The sequence below is a fragment of the Melanerpes formicivorus genome, unplaced genomic scaffold (assembly GCF_026170545.1).
Source record: "Melanerpes formicivorus ecotype bairdi unplaced genomic scaffold, bMelFor1.0.p_v2 SCAF_8, whole genome shotgun sequence".
In the NCBI taxonomy this organism is placed as follows: Eukaryota; Metazoa; Chordata; class Aves; order Piciformes; family Picidae; genus Melanerpes; species Melanerpes formicivorus.
In genome coordinates, this window is record NW_027142360.1 from 2,779,093 (window position 1) to 2,802,412 (window position 23,320).

At 50.1% G+C, this 23,320-nt stretch overlaps 1 protein-coding gene across 1 annotated transcript in view; it reads left to right on the plus strand.

Annotated features, from left to right (window-relative positions):
• CACNA1C (calcium voltage-gated channel subunit alpha1 C) overlaps window positions 1–23,320 on the plus strand; it is a 755,167-nt gene that overhangs the window by 421,845 nt on the left and 310,002 nt on the right. The window contains 1 exon segment of the mRNA XM_068141830.1: window positions 20,324–20,463. Within this exon segment, the coding sequence (XP_067997931.1) occupies window positions 20,324–20,463 (140 nt within the window).

Sequence of the window (23,320 nt, forward strand, 5' to 3'; positions counted from 1 at the left end):
GCCCAACTTCACTTTGCATGAGCTAAAATGTACAGAAAGCAGAGTGGGGGGGAAAGAAGGGATAAAAGCTAGCAAATGTGGTGGGATGACACTGTGCAGAGGCTGTGAGGAGTCTGTACAGGGCACAAAAAGCCCACGGATGCCCCACTGAAGTTCAAGCTCAGGCGTTGGATGCCTTTTATTGCTGTGCTGTGAGCTGGAACTCAGCCAGCAACAAGGCAAAAGTGTATTACAGATCACTCAGAACAACTGGTCAGGATGGAGGGCTTGGAAGACATCCAGCACAGCAGCCTATAACATTGATGGCATTACAGATCATTTTCAGGCAGGTCGATATGAGTCCTGTCTGCTTCGTGCCTGAGGGCGACAGAAGAGAAAGGGAACCTTGGAAATGGAGTAAGTGAAAACACAAAGTGTCTAACATCTTATTTTCATCAAGTGAACAGAAAAATCTTTGAAATCCAAGCCCAAAGTGCTTGCCAGCCCCCAGCAGGGGTTAGTCTGAGGTGGAGGAATTCCAGCTGAGCTCCTGGAGATCATTTCACCAGAAGTGACCTCCTGTGGGACAGGGGGATAAGGGCTTGGCTGTAACTGATGAAAGGGAATTCTGTGGCTGGGGTTTAGCTTTGGTTGGAGGCTTTTTTTTTCCAGAGAAAGCAGCCAAAATTTGATTTTTCCCTTTAGAATCATAGAATCAACCAGGTTGAAAAAGACCTGAGATCAACAAGTCCAACCTATTACCTATCACCTAACACCTCCTGACAACTAAACCTTCAAGTGCCTCATCCAAGTCTTTCTTGAACACCTCCAGTGATGGTGACTCCACCACCTCCCTGGGCAGCACATCCCAATGGCCAATCTCTCTTGATGGGAAGATCTTTCTCCTCACCTCCAGCCTAAACCTCCTCTGGCACAGCCTGAGACTGTGTCCTCTTGTTCTGGTGCTGGCTGCCTGGGAGAAGAGACCAACCCCCACCTGGCTACAACCACCTTTCAGGTAGTTATAGAGGGCAATGAGGTCTCCCCTGAGCCTCCTCTTCTCCAGGCTGAGCAACCCCAGCTCCCTCAGCCTCTCCTCACAGGGCTGTGCTCCAGACCCCTCCCCAGACTCATTGCCCTTCTCTGGACACCTTCAAGTGTCTCAATGTCCTTCTTGAACTGAGGGTCCCAGAACTGGACACAGGACTCAAGGTGTGGCCTAACCAAGTGCTGAGCCTCCACAGCCTGCAGTACTTGCAGGAGATAAAGCCACCCCTGAAGCCAGGCAATGTAAGAAGAGCATGCCTTTTGGCAAGCTGGCCAGAAGCTAATCAAGCCAAGTTTAATTAAAGGGCATTACAGGATGTAAATGACATTTCTGGCCTTTCACTGTCCAGAGTCTAATATTTTTCTGATTTCTTCAGGTTTATCTACTTGAGAATAAAATTGATTGTTGCAAGGGTTTATCATAGGTAAAAAACCCCTCAGGTACGTTAGCTGTGTCTCCTCTGGCTTGAAAGCTCACTGCATGGTTTTCACTTCCCAAAAGTGGCATGGGTGCAATGTTCATTCCTCCTGAATGCCTGATCTTCATTAGAAGTCATTCTTTCTTGGATTCAATTGATTAAATGCACTAGCATGCATGAATCCCCTTTAAAGCTGTTTCTACTCATCCTCTTTTCTTTCCTGCTAGTTTGCCAGTCAGGCTGGTGAGAATCCAGGCATTGTCTGAGAGATTCCAGCTCTTCAAAACTTGGTTTTAGAGAGTCAGGGAGTGATAGGACTGGGGGGGATGGAGCAAAACTAGCAAGGGGTAGATTGAGATTGGATGTGAGGAAGAAGTTATTGCCCATGAGGGTGGTGGAGACTGGCACAGGTTGCCCAGAGAGGTGTTGGAAGCCTCATCCTTGGAGGTGTTTGCAGCCAGGCTGGATGTGGCTGTGAGCAACCTGCTGTAGTGTGAGGTGTCCCTGGCCATGGCAGGGGGGTTGGAACTGGATGAGCTTTGAGGTCCCTTCCAACCCTGACAGTTCTATGATTCTATGATAATATTAGAATGAAAGGTTTGAAGTATTCTGGATGTGATATTCACTCTTTCTCCTGTCCCCAGAGAAAAATCTCAGAGACTTTCAGTGCCCACATGCCAAGACTTGGGTTTGCAGAGCTTTAAGGTTTGCAGGGCAGAAATAACACAGCATTGTGTTTAAACATTTTTTACTGGACAAAAAAACCCCAAGGTCTTACCATTCCCAAACCCATGTGTTTGGCTTGCTTGAAGCACATCCAAATGTTTTCTTATGCTGTGACTCTGCAACCACCCAAGCACCACTGCGGGTCCTGTGAGGGTGATGTGGGGCCCTGCATGCTGAGCTTGCACCAACTTGACACCTAGCCGCAGGCTGAGAGGAACGAAGGTGGTGACATTCTACAAGATTCTTAGTGTTTCCCTTTACCCCTGCCAGATGAGGGTGAAATGTGTGCTTGTCTTGCAAGAAATGAAAGTATGTGCTTCAGTCTGATGGGAGCAGGGGCAGCCAAGAATCCGCGTTCCATTTTCCAGCTTCTTGTCCCTGGGTCTGTTTCAACATCAGCAGCTGCTACAGTGAGAGTCAGCAGATTGCCTGGTGGGAGTCAACCAAGGGGCCAGAAGAATTGGCAAAAGGAATATCAGTTGTTTGGGGTTTTGGGGGTTTTTTTTGCTTACCCTAGATTAGGAAAATCTGCTAAAATCTAAAGCATTTCTTTCACTTCTCCTTGCCCGGAGGGAATTTTGCTACCCTGCTGGGCTGCAGCCCCGTGAGCTTTATCTGTTTAAAATGATGCCCATTTCTATTCTCTGGGTATTGCACAGGTCACAGCCACGTTTTTAATTACCAATTAGACTTCCATTAAGGAAATAAAATGAGTTTTATGTTCTGGTTGTCAAAGGTCCTTCCAGCAGCCTCATCTCGCGTGCCCCGTCCATTCAAGCAGCAAGCAGTCTAAAAAGGAGCTTACCGAGGGGTAGTAAACACAGACTGAAAACCTTTGCCCCAGAAAAGGAGAGAGAGAGGCTGAGATGGAGAAGCTGCAAGGACTTTCCATTTTTCATTCCCTTCACTCATGTGCCATGAGCAGTGTGCACAGAATGTTAAATATGCCCTGAAGTTGCTCATGGAAAGAAAAGGTCACCCACAGGCACACGCACCGCCTCGCTCTCCTGCAGGGCTGGGCATGGTGTGCCGGTATCAATGCAGACAGAGGGACCCCAGCCCTAGAACACTGAACTGTGGGGACCAATCTGTTTGCTTAGAGAGCTTCCAAGAGGGAGAGATTATAAATAGTGATAAATACAATTTATTCATAAAGCATTCCCTGTCAGGCGTCACTGCGCTGCACAAACAATTGCAACAGAGCTGTAGGAGATTGAAAACATCAATTAGAGCATCCTAGAAGGCAGAAGAATGATTGGATTAAAATGCTTTGCACAGAAGCATTTTCAAAGTGGGGTTCAATGAGCTCTTCTGGGTGGCCAGTGAGAGAAGTCTCTGCTCAGTGGCCTATTCAAATAAAGATTCAGGGCTGGATTTCTGCAGGGGGTCTCTTGTGGCTCCCAGTATTTGAAAGTGATTCACAGAGGGTCTAAACGGTGCTGGATGTGGCTATGGTTTCTTGAGGAGCCCATGTTCTCTGTCATCTGATCCCATACTAGCTGCCCAAATACTTCTTTTTTGGCTGGTCTCATCTTTTCTCTGCCAGCCCTGTTCTCTTCTAAGAGCATGCCCTATGTGAAGAGCTGATACAGGAGAGCCAATAGCAGTCATTGTGTCAGCTCAGTACGTGGTGGTGTCCCCTGCAAATTGGGGTTCTCCCTGCCAGGCAAGGTTTCAATTTCTTTGGTGTTACCTGGGAAGTTATAAAGAGGATAAAGAGATGAGGGGAATTCAGCTTGTAGGCAATTACTGATGGCAATTACTACCTAGACAGAAAAGGATACTTCCAATGTTAAAATTAGTAGAGATATTCTCCCTGGTTTAGACTATATTTGAATCTGAATATGTACTAGAGTTACTCAAACCCTTGCAGGATCAGATCAGTTTTGAAAAGAGAAGAGAAAAGAGCTTCCTGAGAGACAAGATGCTGGAAGGTGTCCAGAGAAGGGCCACGAGGATGAGCAGAGGGCTGGAGCTGCTCTGCTGTGAGGACAGACTGAGAGAGTTGGGGCTGTGCAGTCTGGAGAGGAGAAGGCTTTGAGGAGACCTTCTTGTGGCCTTGCAGTATCTGCAGGGGGCTACAAGAAGGCTGGGGAAGGACTTTTGAGGGTGTCAGGGAGTGATAGGACTGGGGGGGATGGAGCAAAACTAGAAATGGGTAGATTGAGATTGGATGTTAGGAAGAAGTTGTTCCCCATGAGGGTGGTGAGAGACTGGCACAGGCTGCCCAGGGAGGTGGTGGAAGCCTCCTGCCTGGAGATTTTTGCAGCCAGGCTGGATGTGGCTGTGAGCAACCTGCTGTAGTGTGAGGTGTCCCTGGCCATGGCAGGGGGGTTGGGACTGGATGATCCTGGAGGCCCCTTCCAAGCTTAACAATTCTATGATTCTGTGATTAAATTAAGGGCATGGAATGCAAGTCCTCCTCACCCCTTACCCATGAGGGGATTGTAAACCCCCTGCCATAGAGAAAGTCTTGTGGTGGGTATATTTCCCAAGGAACTTGCTACCTATGAGTTGAGCTATGTAGGAAATGTGTTGGATGTGGGGCACTTGGAGCCATGGTTTAGTTGTCAGGAGGTGTTGGGTAATAGGTTGGACTTGATGATCTCTGAGGTCTTTTCCAACCTTACTCAATACGAATCTATCACAGGGAACCAGTCAAAGTTTTCTTCTAGGGATGTAATCAGTTCCTAGGCATGGTCACAATGCAGTGCCTAGCCAGCTTTTAATTGCTGTCTAGAGAACCTAAATGAGGCTCTCTCGGTCACAAAACTTATGTTGCCTTCCCTAATGTTGCTTCCTGCTAGAAGGGTAATCTCTTACTGCCCTGATCAGAATAGGAAGTGAAAATTCCTTTCAATTTGATCAGAGTGCTGGACCAAAACAACAGACACTAGGATGCAACATTCTCTGTCTCACCATCTTTCTGTGTGGACTGTTTGGATGGCTTTAGTTCTTGGTGATGATAGACTAAAACCAAACCCCATGAGTACTTCATTCTGTGGATTTAATGACTATGTAGGCAGGAGCCTGTTGCTCTCTTTCAGTAAAGTAAAATAAAAGGAAATAAAATAAAAGGAAAAAGTCTTGAGGAGCAGCACCCAAGAGATTTCTGCTACTGCTAACCAGCAGATAGATTAGAGAGTGGGTAGATTGGATCCATGGCCACTGTTAACAGGATGAGCTCCAGCAAGGCCATGTGCCAGGGCCTGCACTTGGGGCACAACAACCCCAAGCAACACTACAGGCTTGGGGCAGTGTGGCTGGAGAGCTGCTGGCAGAAAGGGACCTTGGGATGCTCATGGACAAGCAGCTGAACAGGAGCCAGCAGTGTGCCCAGCTAGCCAAGAAAGCCAAAGGCATCCTGGCTGGGATCAGCAATGCTGTGTCCAGCAGGAGCAGGGAGGGGATTGTCCCCTGGGACTCAGCTCTGGGGAGGCCACACCTCGAGGGTTGTGTCCAGTTCTGGGCACCTCAATCCCTGTCCATGGCAGGGAGGTTGGGACTGGATGATCCTTAAGGTCCCTTCCAGCCCTAACAATCTAGGATTCTATAATATGGCAGAGTGTATTTCTACAAGGTACCTACCATGGGGGATTGATCCCCTTCTACCTTGGCTTTGTGGTGCAGTTGGCCTCTGACAGAAAAAGTAGCTCCACTGAACCCATCAATCAATTCAAACTGATCCTTGCCAAGGATCTGGGGTCGGAGTGACTGAGAGCTCCCAAATGGAGAGGGACCTGGGGGTGCTGATCAACAACCACCTGAATATGAGCCAGCAGTGTGCCCAGGTGGCCAAGAAGGCCAATGGCATCCTGGCCTGCATTAGGAATAGTGTGGCCAGCAGGAGCAGGGAAGTCATTGTGCCCCTGTACTCTGCATTGGTTAGGCCACACCTTGAGTCCTGTGTCCAGTTCTGGGCCCCTCAGTTTAAGAAGGACATTGAGAGACTTGAAGGTGTCCAGAGAAGGACAACAAGGCTGGGGAGAGGCCTTGAGCACAGCCCTGTGAGGAGAGGCTGAGGGAGCTGGGGTTGCTTAGCCTGGAGAAGAGGAGGCTCAGGGGTGACCTCTTTGCCTTGTGCAACTACATGAGGGGTGGTTGTAGCCAGGAAGGGGTTGGTCTCTTCTCCCAGGCAAGCAGCACCAGAACAAGAGGACACAGTCTCAAGCTGTGCCAGGGGAGGTTTAGACTCGAGGTGAGGAGAAAGTTCTTCACTGAGCGAGTCATTTGTCATTGGGATGTGCTGCCCAGGGAGGTGGTGGAGTCCCCATCCCTGGAGGTGTTCAAGAGGGGATTGGATGTGGCACTTTGTGCCATGGTCTAGTCATGAGGTCTGTGTTGATAGGTTGGACTCAATGATCCTCGAGGTCCTTCCCAACCTTAGTTATACTGTGAGACTGTGATACTGTGAAGGTGCTGTAAGCAAAGCAAGGAGCTTAGGCTGGATCCCACTAGCCAGCTGTGTACGTAGTGTTTGTTGATCTGCCAAGGAACTCTTGAATCTGGGGCATGTGTATCAGCTCTGTGATCATTCAGAACTATTCATGGCCTCTCCTCTATTCATTGCAGTGGAAGTCCTTTAACTGCACCGTGGGTGTATTATGAATTCTCATCAAGTGCAGAACAGTGCCTTGTGCTACATTCCTCTTTTGTAATTGCCTGTTGCAGAGTGGTGAGAATCCTCTCCTTGGCAGCTTTATTCTTCTAGCACTGGGCACCTTGAAAATCCCTGCATTAGAGAGTGTGTCCAGCAGCTCCTGCAAAGCTCTCCTCCCACTCCACTCTGCCCTGGTGAGGCCTCACCTGGAATATTGCATCCAGCTCTGGGCTCCCCAGCTCATGAGGGACAGGGATGTGCTGGAGAGAGTCCAAGGGAGGGCTACAAGGATGCTGAAGGGACTGCAGCACTGCCTGGGGAGGAGAGGCTGAGAGCCCTGGGGCTGTTTAGTCTGGAGAGGAGAAGACTGAGAGGGGATCTGATCAATGTCTATCAATAGCTGAGGGCTGGGGGTCAGGAAGGGAGGGACAGGGACAGCCTCTGCTCACTTGTGCCCTGGGATGGGCCAAAGGGCAATGGATGGAAACTCCAGCACAGGAGGTTCCACCTCAACATGAAGAAGAACTTCTTCACTGTAAGTGTTCCAGAGCCCTGGAGCAGGCTGCCCAGAGAGGTTGTGGAGTCTCCTTCTCTGGAGCCTTTCCATCCTTGTCTGGATGTGTTCCTGTGTGACCTGTGCTGAATTCTGTGGTCCTGCCCTGGCCAGGGGGGTTGGACTGGAAGCTCTCCAGAGGTCCTTTCCAACCCCTAACATCCTCTGATCCTGTGGGAGCATCTCCCATTTACAGCTGTTAGTTACTTGGTGTGAATTTAACTGCTTGTTGTAAGGTCTGACTCTATGTAGACACTGCCTCTGACTGGAGTGGAGAGAAGGCAGTGCTGATTGTATCCTGTTTGGAAGTCTAACCTTTCAGAAGCTGTTTTGACTTCTGTTTACCAACACAGCAGGTTATGTTTAGTTGAATGCTAGTCACCCACTCCCTCCTTTGGGTTTATTTTCTCCTTGTTAGGTAAAATTAGATAGTGTTCTTTCTTTTTTGAGGAGCAAGAAGGGGCAGTGTGTTTTAAGATCAGTAGCACCAGCAAATGGAGTTATGCTCAGCAGCATGCTGTCTTACCAGCCCTACTTATTTACCAGACAAATGAATATGGTCAGTTCTTTCTGCAAGGGCAATGATTTGAATGAGAAAGAAAAGAAACCAATCCAAGCATGTTCTCTTCTTTAAGTTTTTATTCCCTCAAGTGCTTCTCTCCCATTTTCACACAGGCTTCACTGAAATTGTCTCTGAATTAATTGAGCACATTCAGAAGTAATTCATTGCCACAGAATGGTTTAGTTTGGAAGGGACCTTAAAGAACAGCTAGTTCCAACCCCTCTGCCCTGGGCAGGAACACCTTCCACCAGACCAACCTGCTCACAGTCCCATCCAGCGTGACCCTGAACACTTCCTGAGGTGGGGCATCTACAACTTCCCTCCACAACTTGTTCCCATGTCTCACCACCCTCACAGGAAAACCTTTCTTCCTTATATCTAATCTAAATCTGCCAACTTTCACTGTAAAACCATTGCCACTCATCCTATTAGTACTCCCTGATGAAGAGCTCCTCCTCTTCTTTCCTGTAGGCCCCCTTTGAGCAGCAGAAGGATGCAAGGAGGCCTGCATGGAGCCTTCTCTTCCACATGTTACACAAACTCTCTCAGCCTCTTTTCACAGAGGAGGTGTTCCAGGCCCCCAGATCATCTTCATGGCTCTCCTGTGGACCCTTGAGGAGGTCCGTGTCTTTTTAACACCAGGAGCCCCAGAGCTGAATGTAGTGCTCCGGGTGCAGGCTCATGAAAGTGGGGTATCATAGGATCAGTCAGGGTTGGAAGGGACCACAAGGATCATCTAGTTCCAACCCCCCTGCCATGGGCAGGGACACCCCACACTAGATCAGGCTGCCCAGAGCCTCGTCCAGCCACCCCACCCACCCCAATTTCCCCCTTTTTCCCCTCAAGCTCAGGGCACCTGGGCTCTGCTGCAGTCTCCTCCCATCCCAATTTCCCCCTTTTTCCCCTCAAGCCCAGGGCACCTGGGCTCTGCTGCAGTCTCCTCCCACCCCAGGGGCGGCCACTTTGCCCTCCCCACCCTCTCCCCTATTTAATCCCTCCCAGGAAGGGCAGCAGCCCCAAGCTGAGCCCTTCTGGGCTGAGGATCCTCCTCTCATCACTGGTGAGTGCTCATGGGGCACACTGGGTGATGGTGGTGGTGACAAAAGGCTGGGGGGCCTGGTGGCCCCCCAGTTGTTAGGGCCAACGTTGATGACTCCTCCAATCCTATCCATGGGTGCTGGCTGGGGTTCCTCACTGGGGCTGAGCTCCTCTGGGTGCTCTCTTGCATGCATCCCTGGCTCTGGGATGGATGCAGGAACGGTGGTGGTGGAGCAGGAGCTGCTTGGGCAGGGTGGAGGATAGGGTAGAGGGAGCAGGGACTGCTTAGGATGAAGGGGGTGGTAAAGTGGATGACCTTTAGAGGCTACTTCCAACTCTGATGATTCTGTGAGTCTGTGATCTAGTTCCAGCCCCCTTGCCATGGGCAGGGACACCTTCCCCCAGACCAAGTCAGCATCTTTAAGAGCATGTTTTGTGTCTATTTGATTCACTGTACCCAGGGATCCAAACATGATATGGTGGCTCTGATGATGAGCTGATGGGTTTGGAGTTGGAAGCTACCTTACTTGGAACACAAGGTTTTCTCTATATGGAGATAAGAAATGAACTGGCTACCTGAAATTCAAGAGTGCATGAAGACAATTGGCATCAGAACCGTCTGAAACCCCACTGGAGGAGGGAAACCCCTGGGGAGGGACTGCTCAGGATCTCAGGTAGTGATAGGACTAGGGGGAATGGAATGAAGCTGGAGGTGGGGAGATTCAGGCTGGAGGTGAGGAGGAAGTTCTTCCCCATGAGAGTGGTGAAGCCCTGGAATGGGTTGTCCAGGGAGGTGGTTGAGGCCCTGTCCCTGGAGGTGTTTAAGCCCAGGCTGGATGAGGCTCTGGGCAGCCTGCTCTAGTGTGGGGTGTCCCTGCCCAAGGCAGGGGGGTTGGAACTAGATGATCCTTGTGGTCCCTTCCAACCCTGAATGATACTGTGATATGATACAAAAGGATCTGTGGACAGGGTTTGGCTACTTCAATACTTACTGCTCAGCAAAAGTTAGCCTTGGTCTGAAGTGTAGGTGGTGGAAGCACTGCAGTAAATGCATGACTCCAAGACAAGTGCTCTTACCAATGTATTGAATTGTGTCATTCTAGGAAGAAAACTCCTTAATCCATGCCTAGCTTTGCAGCCTGACTCAAGGAATTACGAATCAGAACAAGGGTAGGAAGGGTGCTCCAGGAGAGTTGGGCTAGATGATCCTCAGAGCTCCTTCCCACCCCCTACCACTCCTTGGTTCTATGAGAGGCAGCTTTGCTTCCCAGCCCCCTGAAATAAGCACTCCTGTGTGCACTGAGGGGATTCTTTCTCCAGAAAGATGTTGGTTTAAAGGTGATTATTTCAGCAGCCACCCTCCACAGTTTCTGAGTCTTGTATTCAAACAGATTTCCTTTACAAGCCTTCATAGCACCTCAAAAATCAAGTCTGGCTGCTGAGCTAGAAGAGTGGGAACTTGCCTTAGTGAAAGAGCAGCTGCAGGTGAGAGCTGGTTCACAGGTGGAAGGGTTGGGGTTTGTATTCCAGCATCTCTCTGAAGGGCCAGCTGAGCTTGTCAGCCACAAGGCTCTTGGCAGAGTCCAAGCTGCTCTCTCTGTATTTCAGACTTTATAACCATGCTTCCTGCACAGCTTGGAGGTTGAGAGCTTGGGATGGAATAGTTTTGAGTTATGGATGTGAACTCCAGCACAGCAGGTTCCACCTCGACACAAGGAGGAACTTCTGCACTGTGAGGGTCCCAGAGCCCTGGAGCAGGCTGCCCAGAGAGGTGGTGGAGTCTGCTTTCTACAGACTTTCAAGACTCATCTGGATGTGTTCCTGTGTGACCTGTGCTGGATTCTATGCTCCTGCTCTGGCAGGGGGGTTGGTCTTGATCTTAAGAGGTCCCTTCCAACCTCTAACATCCTGTGAGCCTGTGATGTCCTGCAGTAAAATGCATGTGGGGTGACCTTTCAGACCGAGACCTGCTGGAGAGAGTCCAAGGGAAGGCTGCAAGGCTGCTGAAGGGACTGCAGCACTGCCTGGGGAGGAGAGGCTGAGAGCCCTGGGGCTGTTTAGTCTGGAGAGGAGAAGACTGAGAGGGGATCTGATCAATGTCTATCAATAGCTGAGGGCTGGGGGTCAGGAGGGAGGGGACAGGCTTTGCTCAGCTTCACCCTGGGATAGGACAAGGAGCAATGGATGGAAACTCCAGCACAGGAGGTTCCACCTCAACATGAGGAGGAACTTCTGCACTGTGAGGGTCCCAGAGGCCTGGAGCAGGCTGCCCAGAGAGGTTGTGGAGTCTCCTTCTCTGGAGCCTTTCCATCCCTGTCTGGATGTGTTCCTGTGTGAGCTGTGCTGGATTCCATGGTCCTACTCTGGCAGGGGGGTTGGTCTTGATGATCTCTTTGAGTCCCTTCCAACCCCTAACACCCTGGAATCAGTGATGCTTGTATTTGTTGTGAATATGTATCTGAGATCAAGTAAGAGTTCTTGCTGAACAGGAAAAGGTTGGTTTAATGGGGGGGGGGAGGGGGGCAGGGAACAACTTTGAATTACTGCTGGACAACCGTAAAGTGCACCATAAATAAAAGGCTAACTTCCAAGACTAAATCTGCTTGCTTAGTCTACCTCTTCCTCTGGGCTTGAAGTTGTCCTCACTGTGTAGTTAAAGTGCATGGAGTCAGCACAGCAAAGCCTGGCACTCCCTCAAAATCAGCTGTTCCAGTTTGAAAATGAATACACAAAACTCTGCAGATTTCTGGATGCCACACAGTAGCACCTGACAGGGCTCCCAATCGCCTGGGAATAATAGCCTCCTGCCCCCCAGCCCCACAGCTACACTGCTGATATACCCACACAGACACACACATCCCATCACTCATAACCTGACACCTCCTTCTGGAGCCCTGACATGTGCTTGAACATGTGCAGACAAGGGCACCAAGGCTGGGAAGGGGTCTGGGGCACAGCCCTGTGAGGAGAGGCTAAGGGAGCTGGGGTTGCTTAGCCTGGAGAAGAGGAGACTCAGGGGAGACCTTATCACTCTCTCTAACTCCCTGAAGGGAGGTTGTAGCCAGGAGGGTGTTGGTCTCTTCTCCCAGGCAAGCAGCACCAGAACAAGAGGACACAGTCTCAAGCTGTGCCAGGGGAGGTTTAGGCTGGATGTGAGGAACAAATTCTTCCCTGCAAGAGAGATTGGCCATGGGGATGTGCTGCCCAGGGAGGTGGTGGAGTCACCATCCCTGGAGGTGTTTAGGAAGAGGCTGGATGAGGCACTTGGTGCCATGGTTTAGTTGATCAGATGGTGTTGGGTGATAGGTTGGACTCCATGGTCTCCAAGGTCTTTTCCAACCTGGTTTATTCTGTAGTGCTTCTGTAGTACTTTGTTCATACAAAGGGCACTGGCTCAGGCTATCCTCTCTGGACATCTGTAGTGCACTCAAGCATTCCATGGCATGGATGATAATGAAGCTGCAATTGCAAATGAGAGAGCTTTGTCCTCACCTTTGTGTCTGCCCTCAGGACTCTTTCAAGAGCAGGGAGGTGGTGGAAGCCTCAACCCTGGATGTTTTTAAGGCCAGGATGGATGTGGCTCTGGATAACCTGATGTAGTGGAAAGTGTCACTGCCCATTGTAGGGCCTTGGAATTGGATGGTTTAGTAGATGAGATGGTGTTGGGTGATAGGTTGGACTTGATCTCAAAGGTCTTTTCAACCTGGTTAATTCTGCATTCTGTATTACTTCCCATGATCAGCTCTAGTGTTTGAAGCACAACTGGCAACAGGCTGAGCAGAGTGCAAACAGAGAGAGGCAGCAAAGGCTCAGGAAGCTTTCAGTGAGTGCATTTTAGATGGCAAATTCTTTAGCCTGGGGTGTATGAGATTTGAGAGCCTGATGGTGATTTGAGCCTTGAGTAACACTTGCAATGAAAATGTCCTAACTTGGGAGTGCTGCTGGCTGGGGTTTGGAGAGATAGGATCGAGACACAGTGAATCATTGTGAGGACAATTCCTCAGACACACCGCTGGGCTACTCACTTTTCCTGACAGGAGAAAAGCCTTATGGCACCCTAGAGTAATTTCCATGGGTTTCTTTTTTGGCTGCTTCTATGAACTTAGAAACTCACTGGCTGCAGTTAAAAAATCCTAAGCAAAACCCAAGCTCTGAGGTCTGCAGAAGGCACAGGGGATGGGAGAGCAAGCCTCAGCTGGAAACAAGTCTCAGAGCCTCAGCACTCAGTGTTTGTTTCTTTGTTGAGAGTAAGAGGATGTTTGTTGAAGTTTGTGGTTCCTGGCAATGATACTGGTGGCTAATAGAGCAGCTGTAGGGGAGCTGATGCTCCTCTCCTATAGCTAAAAGAAAACAAAGTCAATAAAACAGTGGTACAGCCAGCCCCAGGATATCTGTGTATGCAGCAGGGACTGGTCAGTTGCTCAAACTCCAGTCCTTCCTCCCCTTCCACTCATACAGTGTAGATAGATGGAGGAGCATGAGCCAGCAATGTGCTCTGGTGGCCAAGAAGGCCAATGGCATCCTGGGGTGGATGAGAAGGGCTGTGGTTAGTAGGTCAAGAGAGGTTCTCCTCCCCCTCTACTCTGCCTTGCTGAGGCCACAGCTGGAATATTGTGTCCAGTTCTGGGCCCTTCAGTTCAGGAAGGACCTCAGAGAACTGCTTAAAAGAGTCCAGCACAGAGCCACAAAGACGATGAAGAGAATGGAAGATCTTCCTCATGAGGAGAGCCTGAGGGAGCTGAGGGCTCTGTAGCTTGGAGAGAAGGAGCCTGAGGGTGACCTCATTGGTGTTGATAAAGCTGTGCAGGGTGAGTGCCCAGAGGCTGGAGCCAGGCTCTGCCCAATGCCAGCACAAGAGGCAGTGGTGGAAGCTGAGGCAGAGGAAGTTCCATGGAAACAGAAGGAAAATGTTTTCCCTGTGAGGGTGACAGAGCCTTGGCACAGGCTGCCCAGGGGGGTTGTGGAGTCTCCCTCTCTGGAGATACTCAAAAGTTGCCTGCATCTGTTCCTGAGTGACCTGCTCTAGGTGCTCCTGCTCTGGCAGGGGGGTTGGGCTGGATGAACTTTCCAGGTCCCTTCCAGCCCCTCACATTCTGTGACTGTGGTTTTCTCTCGTTTTTTCAAACAATTTTCACCACTATTGCCCAATCAGGAAGTTCCTGCTTTGTAATTCTTTAACCTGGGCTATGTTTCATCTGTCTCAGCCACCTCAGCACAGTTCCCATTTCTGAGACAGAAATTAGAACAATAGTGTTCCCTTTTCATACAGCTCCAAGGTAAACTTCCTCTGATTTGATGTTGGGATTGAGCCCCTATTACAGGAAGGTTCTGGACTTGCTGGAGCCTGTCCAGGCAAGGGCCATGAGGATGAGCAGAGGGCTGAAGCTGCTCTCCTATAAGGACAGACTGAGTGAGTTGGGGTTGTGCAGTCTGGAGAAGAGAAGGCTCCAAGGAGATCCTTCCTGTGGCCTTCCAGTATCTGAACAGGCTGCAAGAAAGCTGGGGAGGGACTTTTGAGGGTGTCAGGGAGAGATAGGACTGGGGGGGATGGAGCAAAACTAAAAATGGGTAGATTCAGATTGGATGTGAGGAAGAAGTTGTTCCCCATGAGGGTGAGAGAGCCTGGCACAGGTTGCCCAGGGAGGTGGTGGAAGCCTCATGCCTGGAGGTGTTTGCAGCCAGGCTGGATGTGGCTGTGAGCAACCTGCTGTAGTGTGAGGTGTCCCTGCCCATGGCAGGGGGGTTGGAACTGGCTGATCCTTGAGGTCCCTTCCAGCCCTGACAATTCTGTGATTCAAGGTGCAATGCTGTTGCTGTACTTTTTCCTTCCCACAAAGAGGGTAGCTCCCTCCCTCCTTGTAACCAAGAAGCTGTCCCAAACAGAAGTTGAAAGATTTGTCTAGCTTGGTTGGCTTCTTGGGGTGGGGGTTATGGACTGTTTGCAGTGCTCTGTCCCTTGGGGGACTGAATCACTGAAGGCCAATTTCCCTAACCTGTGAGGGCAAAGCTTCAGATGAGCAGCTGGAAGTATCATAGTATCATAGTAGTATCATAGTATCATTCAGGGTTGGAAGGGACCACAAGGATCATCCAGTTCCAACCCCCCTGCCATGAGCAGGGACACCCCACACTAGATCAGGCTGCCCAGAGCCTCAGCCAGCCTGGGCTTAAACACCTCCAGGGACAGGGCCCCAACCACCTCCCTGCACAACCCATTCCAGGGCTTCACCACTCTCATGGGAAAAACTTCCTCCTCACCTCCAGCCTGAATCTCCCCACCTCCAGCTTCATTCCATTCCCCCTAGTCCTATCACTACCTGAGATCCTGAGCAGTCCCTCCCCAGCCTTCCTGTAGCCCCCTTCAGATACTGGAAGGCCACAATGAGGTCACCTGGGAGCCTTCTCTTCTGCAGACTGAACAGCCCCAACTCCTTCAGTCTGTCCTCACAGGAGAGGTGCTCCAGCCCTCTGCTCATCCTCCTGGCCCTTCTCTGAACACCTTCCAGCCCCTCCAGATCCCTCTTGGAATAGGGGCTCCAGAACTGGAGGCAGTACTCCAGGTGGGGTCTCCCCAGAGCTGAGCAGAGGGGGAGGATCACCTCCCTCGACCTGCTAGCCACACTTCTCCTGATGCAGCCCAGGATCTGATGCAGATATTCATTTTAAAGAGGCAAATTAACCATTCCCCAGCTGCTGAGGGCAACAAGTCTTCCTTTCCTGTCTAACCTGAGGCAAGGGGTGGTTGAGTCACATCTGGGAGGTCACTAGGCAAGCTGGCATCCCAACTGGGGCTGCCATCCAGGTTCTTGGAAACCTAGGTATGCTGTGTCAGTACTGACTTATGCTGTGCTCCTAAGGGCTCTTGAGCTTTAGAGTCTAATGATAACAGGGAACACAAATTATCTGGTGGGCTTTTCTGATTCTTCTCAAGCCCAAACCAAAGGAGCTTCCTGCAATGGCCTTGGAGACCCAACTGAAACTCTGCAGAATTTTCCTGCGGCTCCAGATCCTGAAATCATTAACTGAAATGCAGAGGGTCGTAAAATCTCTCTCTCCCTGCTCAGCATTCTCTGCCCCATGCTCATTTCAGAGGCTTTTATGGAGTTTTCTCTGTGATAGAGCTTTCCATCTCAACTGGAGCACGGCAATACATTTATTCAAACAGCTTGCAGTTGTGTATGTATGTGTGCATATAGCTCTGTATTAGTAGATCTCTGTGTGTAATGTTTGGCATATTATTACCTCAATAACATGGTTCAACAAACAGTATTATTGCAACAACAAAACAGGAGCCTGGAGCTCCTGTAGGCATCTTCAGAGGCAGAAAGGAATGAGGCTCCTAAACCCAGTGAAATGGAACTTGTTACTGCTTCCTCTGTGCAGTATCAAACACTTTGTGTGTGTGTGTGTGAACAAGCAACCTTGTCCCAGAATTTTCTCACCTATCTGCTTTCTTGGACTTTTGATTACATTAGTAACAGATATTTCAATGAAATTCATAGAATCACAGAAGGGCTCAGGCTGGAAGAGACCTTAGAGGTCATCTAATCCAACCTCCCTGCCATGGGCCAGGACACCCCTCAACCAGCCCAGGTGACTCAAGGCCACATCCAAGCCTGGCCTTGAACATCTGCAGGGAGGGGGCATGGAGCAGAAAGGAGCTTCTGGCCAGTCAGACCTGCACAGCACTATGACCACAGAAGAGGCACAAAGCAAGCTGTGACTGGTGGTAGCATGTCAAGAGGACACAGTCTCAAGCTGTGCCAGGGGAGGTTCAGGCTGGATGTTAGGAAGAAGTTCTTCATAGAAAGAGAGACTGGCCATTGGGATGTGCTGCCCAGGGAGGTGGTGGAGTCACCATCCCTGGAGGTGTTTAGGAAGAGACTTGATAGGGTGCTTGGTGCCATGATTTAGTTGATTAGATGGTGCTGGATCACAGGTTAGATTCAATGATCTCAAAAGTCTCTTCCGATCTGGTCTGGTCTATTCTATTCTACCCAAGGTCAAGGAGAGTGTTTGCTGTTGAATCACTGGGCAGAGGATCAGTTGTAGGCCTTTCTCTTCAGCAGTTCTGTCCACATGCTTCAAATTGAGCCTGGAGCTATTCAAAAAGAGGGTAGGCTTCTCAGCCTTCCCTTGGTAATGGTCTAGGCTGTGCCTGCCAAGAGAGACCTTAGAGGAGGGCTATTTTTCAGGGCCTAAAGGATTTTCCCATGTCTCTGTTTAGAGAGTGGGATGCTGAATGAAATGCCTCTGAGAGGCAACCTCAAAGGTTATCTGAATGAGAGAGTGGTCTCAAATCTATTGTGACCCTTTTTGCAGGAGAAGAGAGGTTGTCCACTTCTCTGGAAAGCCCTTGGCTGAAATATGAAGTGAGTTGGGTTGCAGCAAGAGAGATCTTTGTTTCTGTTCTGAAAGGGCATTCATTCATTCATTCATTCCTAATGAGGCCGTGCCCATCCCAGGCACAACAATCTCTCCTCCTAGGGCAGGTTCTTCCCTTGCAGAACCCATTTCTGACTTCCTTCAGCCTTTACACAAGTCCTTTCAGCTCCCAGAGAGAGATACTACAGGTTTTATGAACATTTATGCAGAGCTTGACTGTTTGGGTCTGTTTAGCTGTGATCTGTACATCAGTTAGTATGGGTTCAGCTGTCAGCAGGAGTGGAAGGAGAAGGGCTGGCAGGTGAGACCCTTCTAAGCATTTGCAAGGCATTTTGGAGCTCTTTCCCGTGGCCAAGACCGTGGCTGGACTCTTGGTTGTTAGCACTTCTGTGCCAGTTCCTGTGCTAAACAACATACTGCACTTACTCTTTGCAGAGCTGAGGGCACAGCAGCAACTCCTGTCGTACCCTGTGGTTTCCTCCTCTGAGTTCAAAGGGGAGGGAGACTTTTAGTCTGGAGATCTGCCTGCATCTGGGACAGCAGTGGAGAAATTCTGTGCTGCAGGCACATTCAGAAGCTTAACAACTGGATCAGATAACTGCAGGATTTCTATTTTAGGTGTTGCCTGTTCTGAGTGCTGGGGAGCACTGCAGGCAGCGTGAGGGAAAACAGTGTTTAAACAGGCACACAGACACGGGCCTGCTCCTGTCAAATGGAATGGCTCAGTCGTGGAAAATAACCTGCTGGTGGAAGCATGCAGATGAGCAAGGGATTGCCTTTTGTGATCAGCAGGCTGCTAGCGAGTTGCTAATTACCTGGAGCTGAGTAGAAGCTGTTCAGAGGGGCAGCTGTAAATGATAGGGTGGGGGGTTTGTATAAACCTGCACATCTTCTGTTGCTGTCAGCATATGGAAGTGTCATTCATACATGCATCCAGCTGGACAGAGGAGAAGGGTATGTGCAGTTTGGAACTGGAGAGACAGAGTGACCTGCCTGGCTGTCTTGCTGGGTACACTTGAATGTGTCCAGAGAAGGGCAATGAGGCTGGAGCACAGCCCTGTGAGGAGAGGCCAGCAGTGTGCCCAGGTGGCCAAGAAGGCCAAGGGCATCCTGGCCTGCATCAAAACCAGTGTGGCCAGCAGGAGCAGGGAAGTCATTGTGCCCTGTGCTCAGCACTGGTTAGGCCACACCTTGAGTCCTGTGTCCAGTTCTGGGCCCCTCAGTTTAGGAAAGACGTTGAGTTGCTGGAAGGTGTCCAGAGAAGGGCAATGAAGCTGGGGAGGGGTCTGGAACACAGCCCTGTGAGGAGAGGCTGAGGGAGCTGGGGCTGCTTAGCCTGGAGAAGAGGAGGCTCAGGGGAGACCTCATTGCTCTCTCCAACTCCCTGAAGGGAGGTTGTAGCCAGGTGGGGGTTGGTCTTTTCTCCCAGGCAAGCAGCACCAGAACAAGAGGACACAGTCTCAAGCTGTGCCAGGGGAGGTTTAGTCTGGATGTGAGGAAGAAGTTCTACATAGAAAGAGAGATTGGCCATTGGGATGTGCTGCCCAGGGAGGTAGTGGAGTCACCATCACTGGAGGTTTCAAAAAAGGCTTGGATGTGGCACTTGGAGCCATGGTTTAGTTGTCAGGAGGTGTTAGGTATTAGGTGCTAGGTTGGACTTGATGATCTCTGAGGTCCTTTCCAACCTGGTTGATTCTGTGATCCTGTGATGCACTGTAAGATGCCAGCAGGAAGGCCTCAGCAGTTGTTGTTTGTGTTTATCTCCAGTTTTCATTTCTTTAACATGAACTTTTAACAGCTCTGTAGTGTGACCTCCTGGGGGCCCAGGCTCCTTTTGTGTCATCTCATTTTCACACACTTAGTTCTGACTCAGCTTGCCATGCAGCACCTTTGTAGTGATTACCTAATGCTGTAGTTTCCCCTCCTGCTGAAGTGGAGGTCCCTACCATTTCTGCAACACTGCTATTCCTATTCCCCACTGGGACTAAAGAGCCCAGAGACGAGAGCCTGTGTGCTGACTCAAAGCCTGCACACTTGCACTCCATCAGACTACACTGTGATTGGAAGTGACTTTGTTTGGATGTGCTTAATTACAGCCTGCATTTCGTGGGGACATGTAGATTTCTGATGGAATGACTAAAAGCCTCCAGCCTGAGTCATTCCTGATCTGTAATTTATTTATCACCAATATTCAGCCTACTTACACCCCAGCAACAGCAAAGGCAATCCCCCAAAGGTACAGTTTGACACTTGCATCAGTCTCAGGTGGGCCCCTCTACTTCTCCTCATCTCTCTCACCCAGCGGTGTTTCCTCATTGCCCTTTACAACTACCTGAAAGGTGGTTGTAGCCAGGAAGGGGTTGGCCTCTTCTCCCAGGCAACCAGCACCAGAACAAGGGGACACAGTCTCAAGCTGTGCCAGGGGAGGTTTAGACTCGAGGTGAGGAGGAAATTCTTCACCGAGCGAGTCGTTCGTCATTGGAACGGATTGCCCAGGGAGGTGGTGGAGTCCCCATCCCTGGAAGCGTTCAAGAGGAGACTGGACGTGGCACTTGGTGTCATGGTCTAGTCATGGGGTCTGTGTTGATAGGTTGGACTCGATGATCCTCGAGGTCCTTTCCAACCTAAGTGATACTGTGATACTGCGATACTGTACCTCTCCAGTGGTAACAGAGGACTTGGCTGCGGTTTGTTGGCTGACAGTGTTTGACGGCATCCCCTGTAGGGAGCTGAGCAGAGAGCTCCTCCTCCTCTGCACAGGCCTGTGCGTGGGGCAGTTCCTGCCAAAGCAAGGGCAGGGAGTTTCAGCCCCTAATTAAAACTTGCTGCCACCGTCCTGGCCGCCTGGTTGCAGGCTGTGCAAGCGTGAGGAGGGAAGCCCTCCGGCAAGCCACACGGCTGGGGCGCGCCCAGGGGAGTCTGCGTGGGTGGGCTGCGAGGGAAAGCAACATCCTTCCCCCTGGTCGCTGCTCCTGTTAACCATTGTCTCTCTCTTGTGCTCTTGTCATCCCCAGGAACGAGTGGAGTATCTCTTTCTCATAATTTTTACAGTGGAAGCATTTTTAAAAGTAATAGCATATGGCCTCCTCTTCCACCCCAACGCTTACCTCCGCAACGGCTGGAATTTACTAGATTTTATAATTGTGGTAGTAGGGTGAGTACCCATTTCCTGTCTTCTCAGCCACTGCCCAGGCGGGGGTGCTGGCAGCCCTGGGGAGCAGCGGGGCGGGGGAGCGCCGGGTACGGTACCCAGGGGTGTTGGGAGAGGCTGCTGCCCGCTGCGTTCCTCCTACAGCCAGCGTTTGCTCCTCGCGTGTTAGCTCCTCTGTGGACTCCCTATTGCTTTAGGACATGCCAGTATCTGAAGGGAGCCTACAGGAAGGCTGGGGAGGGACTGCTCAGGATCTCAGGTAGTGATAGGACTAGGGGGAATGGAATGAAGTTGGAGGTGGGGAGATTCAGGCTGGAGGGGAGGAGGAAGTTCTTCCCCATGAGAGTGGTGAAGCCCTGGAATGGGTTGTCCAGGGAGGTGGTTGGGCCCCATCCCTGGAGGTGTTTAAGCCCAGGCTGGATGAGGCTCTGGGCAGCCTGCTCTAGTGTGGGGTGTCCCTGCCCATGGCAGGGGGGTTGGAACTAGATGATCCTTGTGGTCCCTTCCAACCCTGACCGATACTATGATACTATGACATTTGACTGTGGAGCAGTTGCCTCATTGGGCTGCTGCAGGCAGCACTTGATGCGTGCTAATTTCGGTGTGTAGCAATGATTTACCTTCAGGTAAATAGTAAGGACTGACCAGCACAGAACCAAAGAACCTCAGAATCAACCAGGTTGGAAAAGACCTCAGAGGATCATCAAGTCCAACCTATTACCTGACACCCAACACCTCCTGGCAACTAAACCATGGCTCCAAGTGCCACATCCAATCCCTTTTTGAACACCTCCAGGGATGGGGACTCCACCACCTCCCTGGGCAGCACATCAGTTGATGTTCATTTTCTGTCTGGTGTCTCTCTTGCTGCTTAGCCTTTTTCAAGGCCTTTATTCCTTTGCAGTAAATGGGAATGAAACTGCTGTGTGGAAATGTGGCTGAAAGGAGTGCAAGGCTAGTGTGAGGTGTCCCTGCCCATGGCAGGGGGGGTAGGAACTGGATGATCCTTGAGGTCCCTTCCAATCCTAACAATTAGGTCGGACTTGACGATCTCTGAGGTCTTTTCCAACCTTATTGATTCTATGATTCTGATTCTGTGATTCTATTTCTATGATTCTGTGATTCTAATTCTGTGATTCTGAGGCTAATGGACAAACTCAACTGCCTGAATATTCTGAAGTGCAAGAAAATCCCTGCGTTGGTGAACCTCCATGAATATTAAGCAGCATATCTAGGTGGGATTCTTCCTTCAGATCAGAGTTGGATGACAAATGCATTCTGCCAGCTTGTGAAAGTTTATTGATGTTTCTCATTCTCAGGTGGAAAAATTAAACCCCAGGGTTCCATATTTACCAGCAAAATCTTCTCCAGTCCCCTTGCCCTGTTCTGCTGCTGCTACCAACCCTTTTGATTTTGACCCTTTTAATGCTTTAAGCTTTTTAAAGCCTGACTTTGCTGTTGTAGATCAAAATGCCACTTTGAGCTGCAACCTTCCTAATCCCTTTATTCCTCTCAAGATTGTTTGTTTTTTCCCCCCCAAGCCTGGCATTTAATTGTTTTGAACACAAGCAAAGTACAACACTGGGGTAGGTTTAGGCTATGCCTTTAAAACTGTTTCACAGCTCTTCAACGGCAAGTAGTAAAATGCAAATAAATCACTACTGGGTATAAAGAGGAAAATAATGGCTGAGGGAGCTGGGGTTGCTTAGCCTGGAGAAGAGGAGGCTCAGGGGAGACCTCATTGCTCTCTACAACTCCCTGAAGGGAGGTTGTAGCCAGGTGGGGGTTGGTCTCTTCTCCCAGGCAGCCAGCACCAGAACAAGAGGACACAGTCTCAAGCTGTGTCAGGGCAAGTTTAGGCTGGAGAGATAAAGGACTTCAACTAGTTGTACAAGAGCAACCTCTCTTCTCTTCCTCACTCTGGGAGAGATACTAACTGGCTTCTGCTTGACCTTGGCTGCATAGTTTTGGCTAAGTCTAACTTCTCTGCTCCTTTCTCTGCTCCCTGTTATGTACAGCCTGGAGGAAGGGGGGGCAGGAAGGGAGAAGCTAGAAGCTTCCCCTAGTCTTTAGCCAGGGGGGAATCCTTGTGCTGTTCATTAACTCTCAATCCCTGTAAATATTGTAAATCTTTGCATTTAAATGTAGATTGTAGTTTAGCTTGGAAATGCAGCTTTCACTTGCTTCCAACTGAGCTGGCCTGGCAAATTCATTGCTGTCTACAGCTACCTGAAGCCAGGTGGGGGTTGGTCTCTTCTCCCAGGCAAGCAGCGCCAGAACAAGAGGACACAGTCTCAAGCTGTGCCAGAGGAGGTTTAGGCTGGATGTTAGGACGAAGTTCGTCCCAGAAAGACAGATTGGCCATTGGGATGTGCTGCCCAGGGAGGTGGTGGAGTCACCATCCCTGGAGGTGTTTAAAAAGAGCCTGGATGAGGCACTTGGTGCCATGGTTTAGTTGATCAGATGGTGTTGGGTGCTAGGTTGGACTTGATGATCTCTGAGGTCTTTTCCACCCTGGTTAATTCTGTATTCTCTTTCATACTGGGGGGGCAATTTTCAACCCACCACCGACACCTTCTGCTTTTTTCTACAAGCAAGGGGGTTGAATTGTAGCTGATGAAGGGAAGAGGTGAAGGCTGAACAACGCCTGAAGACAAAGAGAAGAACTCTTCACCTCAGTAATTTGTCCCATCCTCCCACCACTCCATTGTTAGAGAGTTTCATCGCCCACAAAAACTTCTTTCACCTCTTGACTGAGGAAATTCTGCATCAGCTTCCAGGGGAATCTTCAGAAGAGACAGTAGCAGTCATCTGAACCCACTCAGGATTTCTGCCCCAGCCTGGAGTCCGTCTGCCTTCT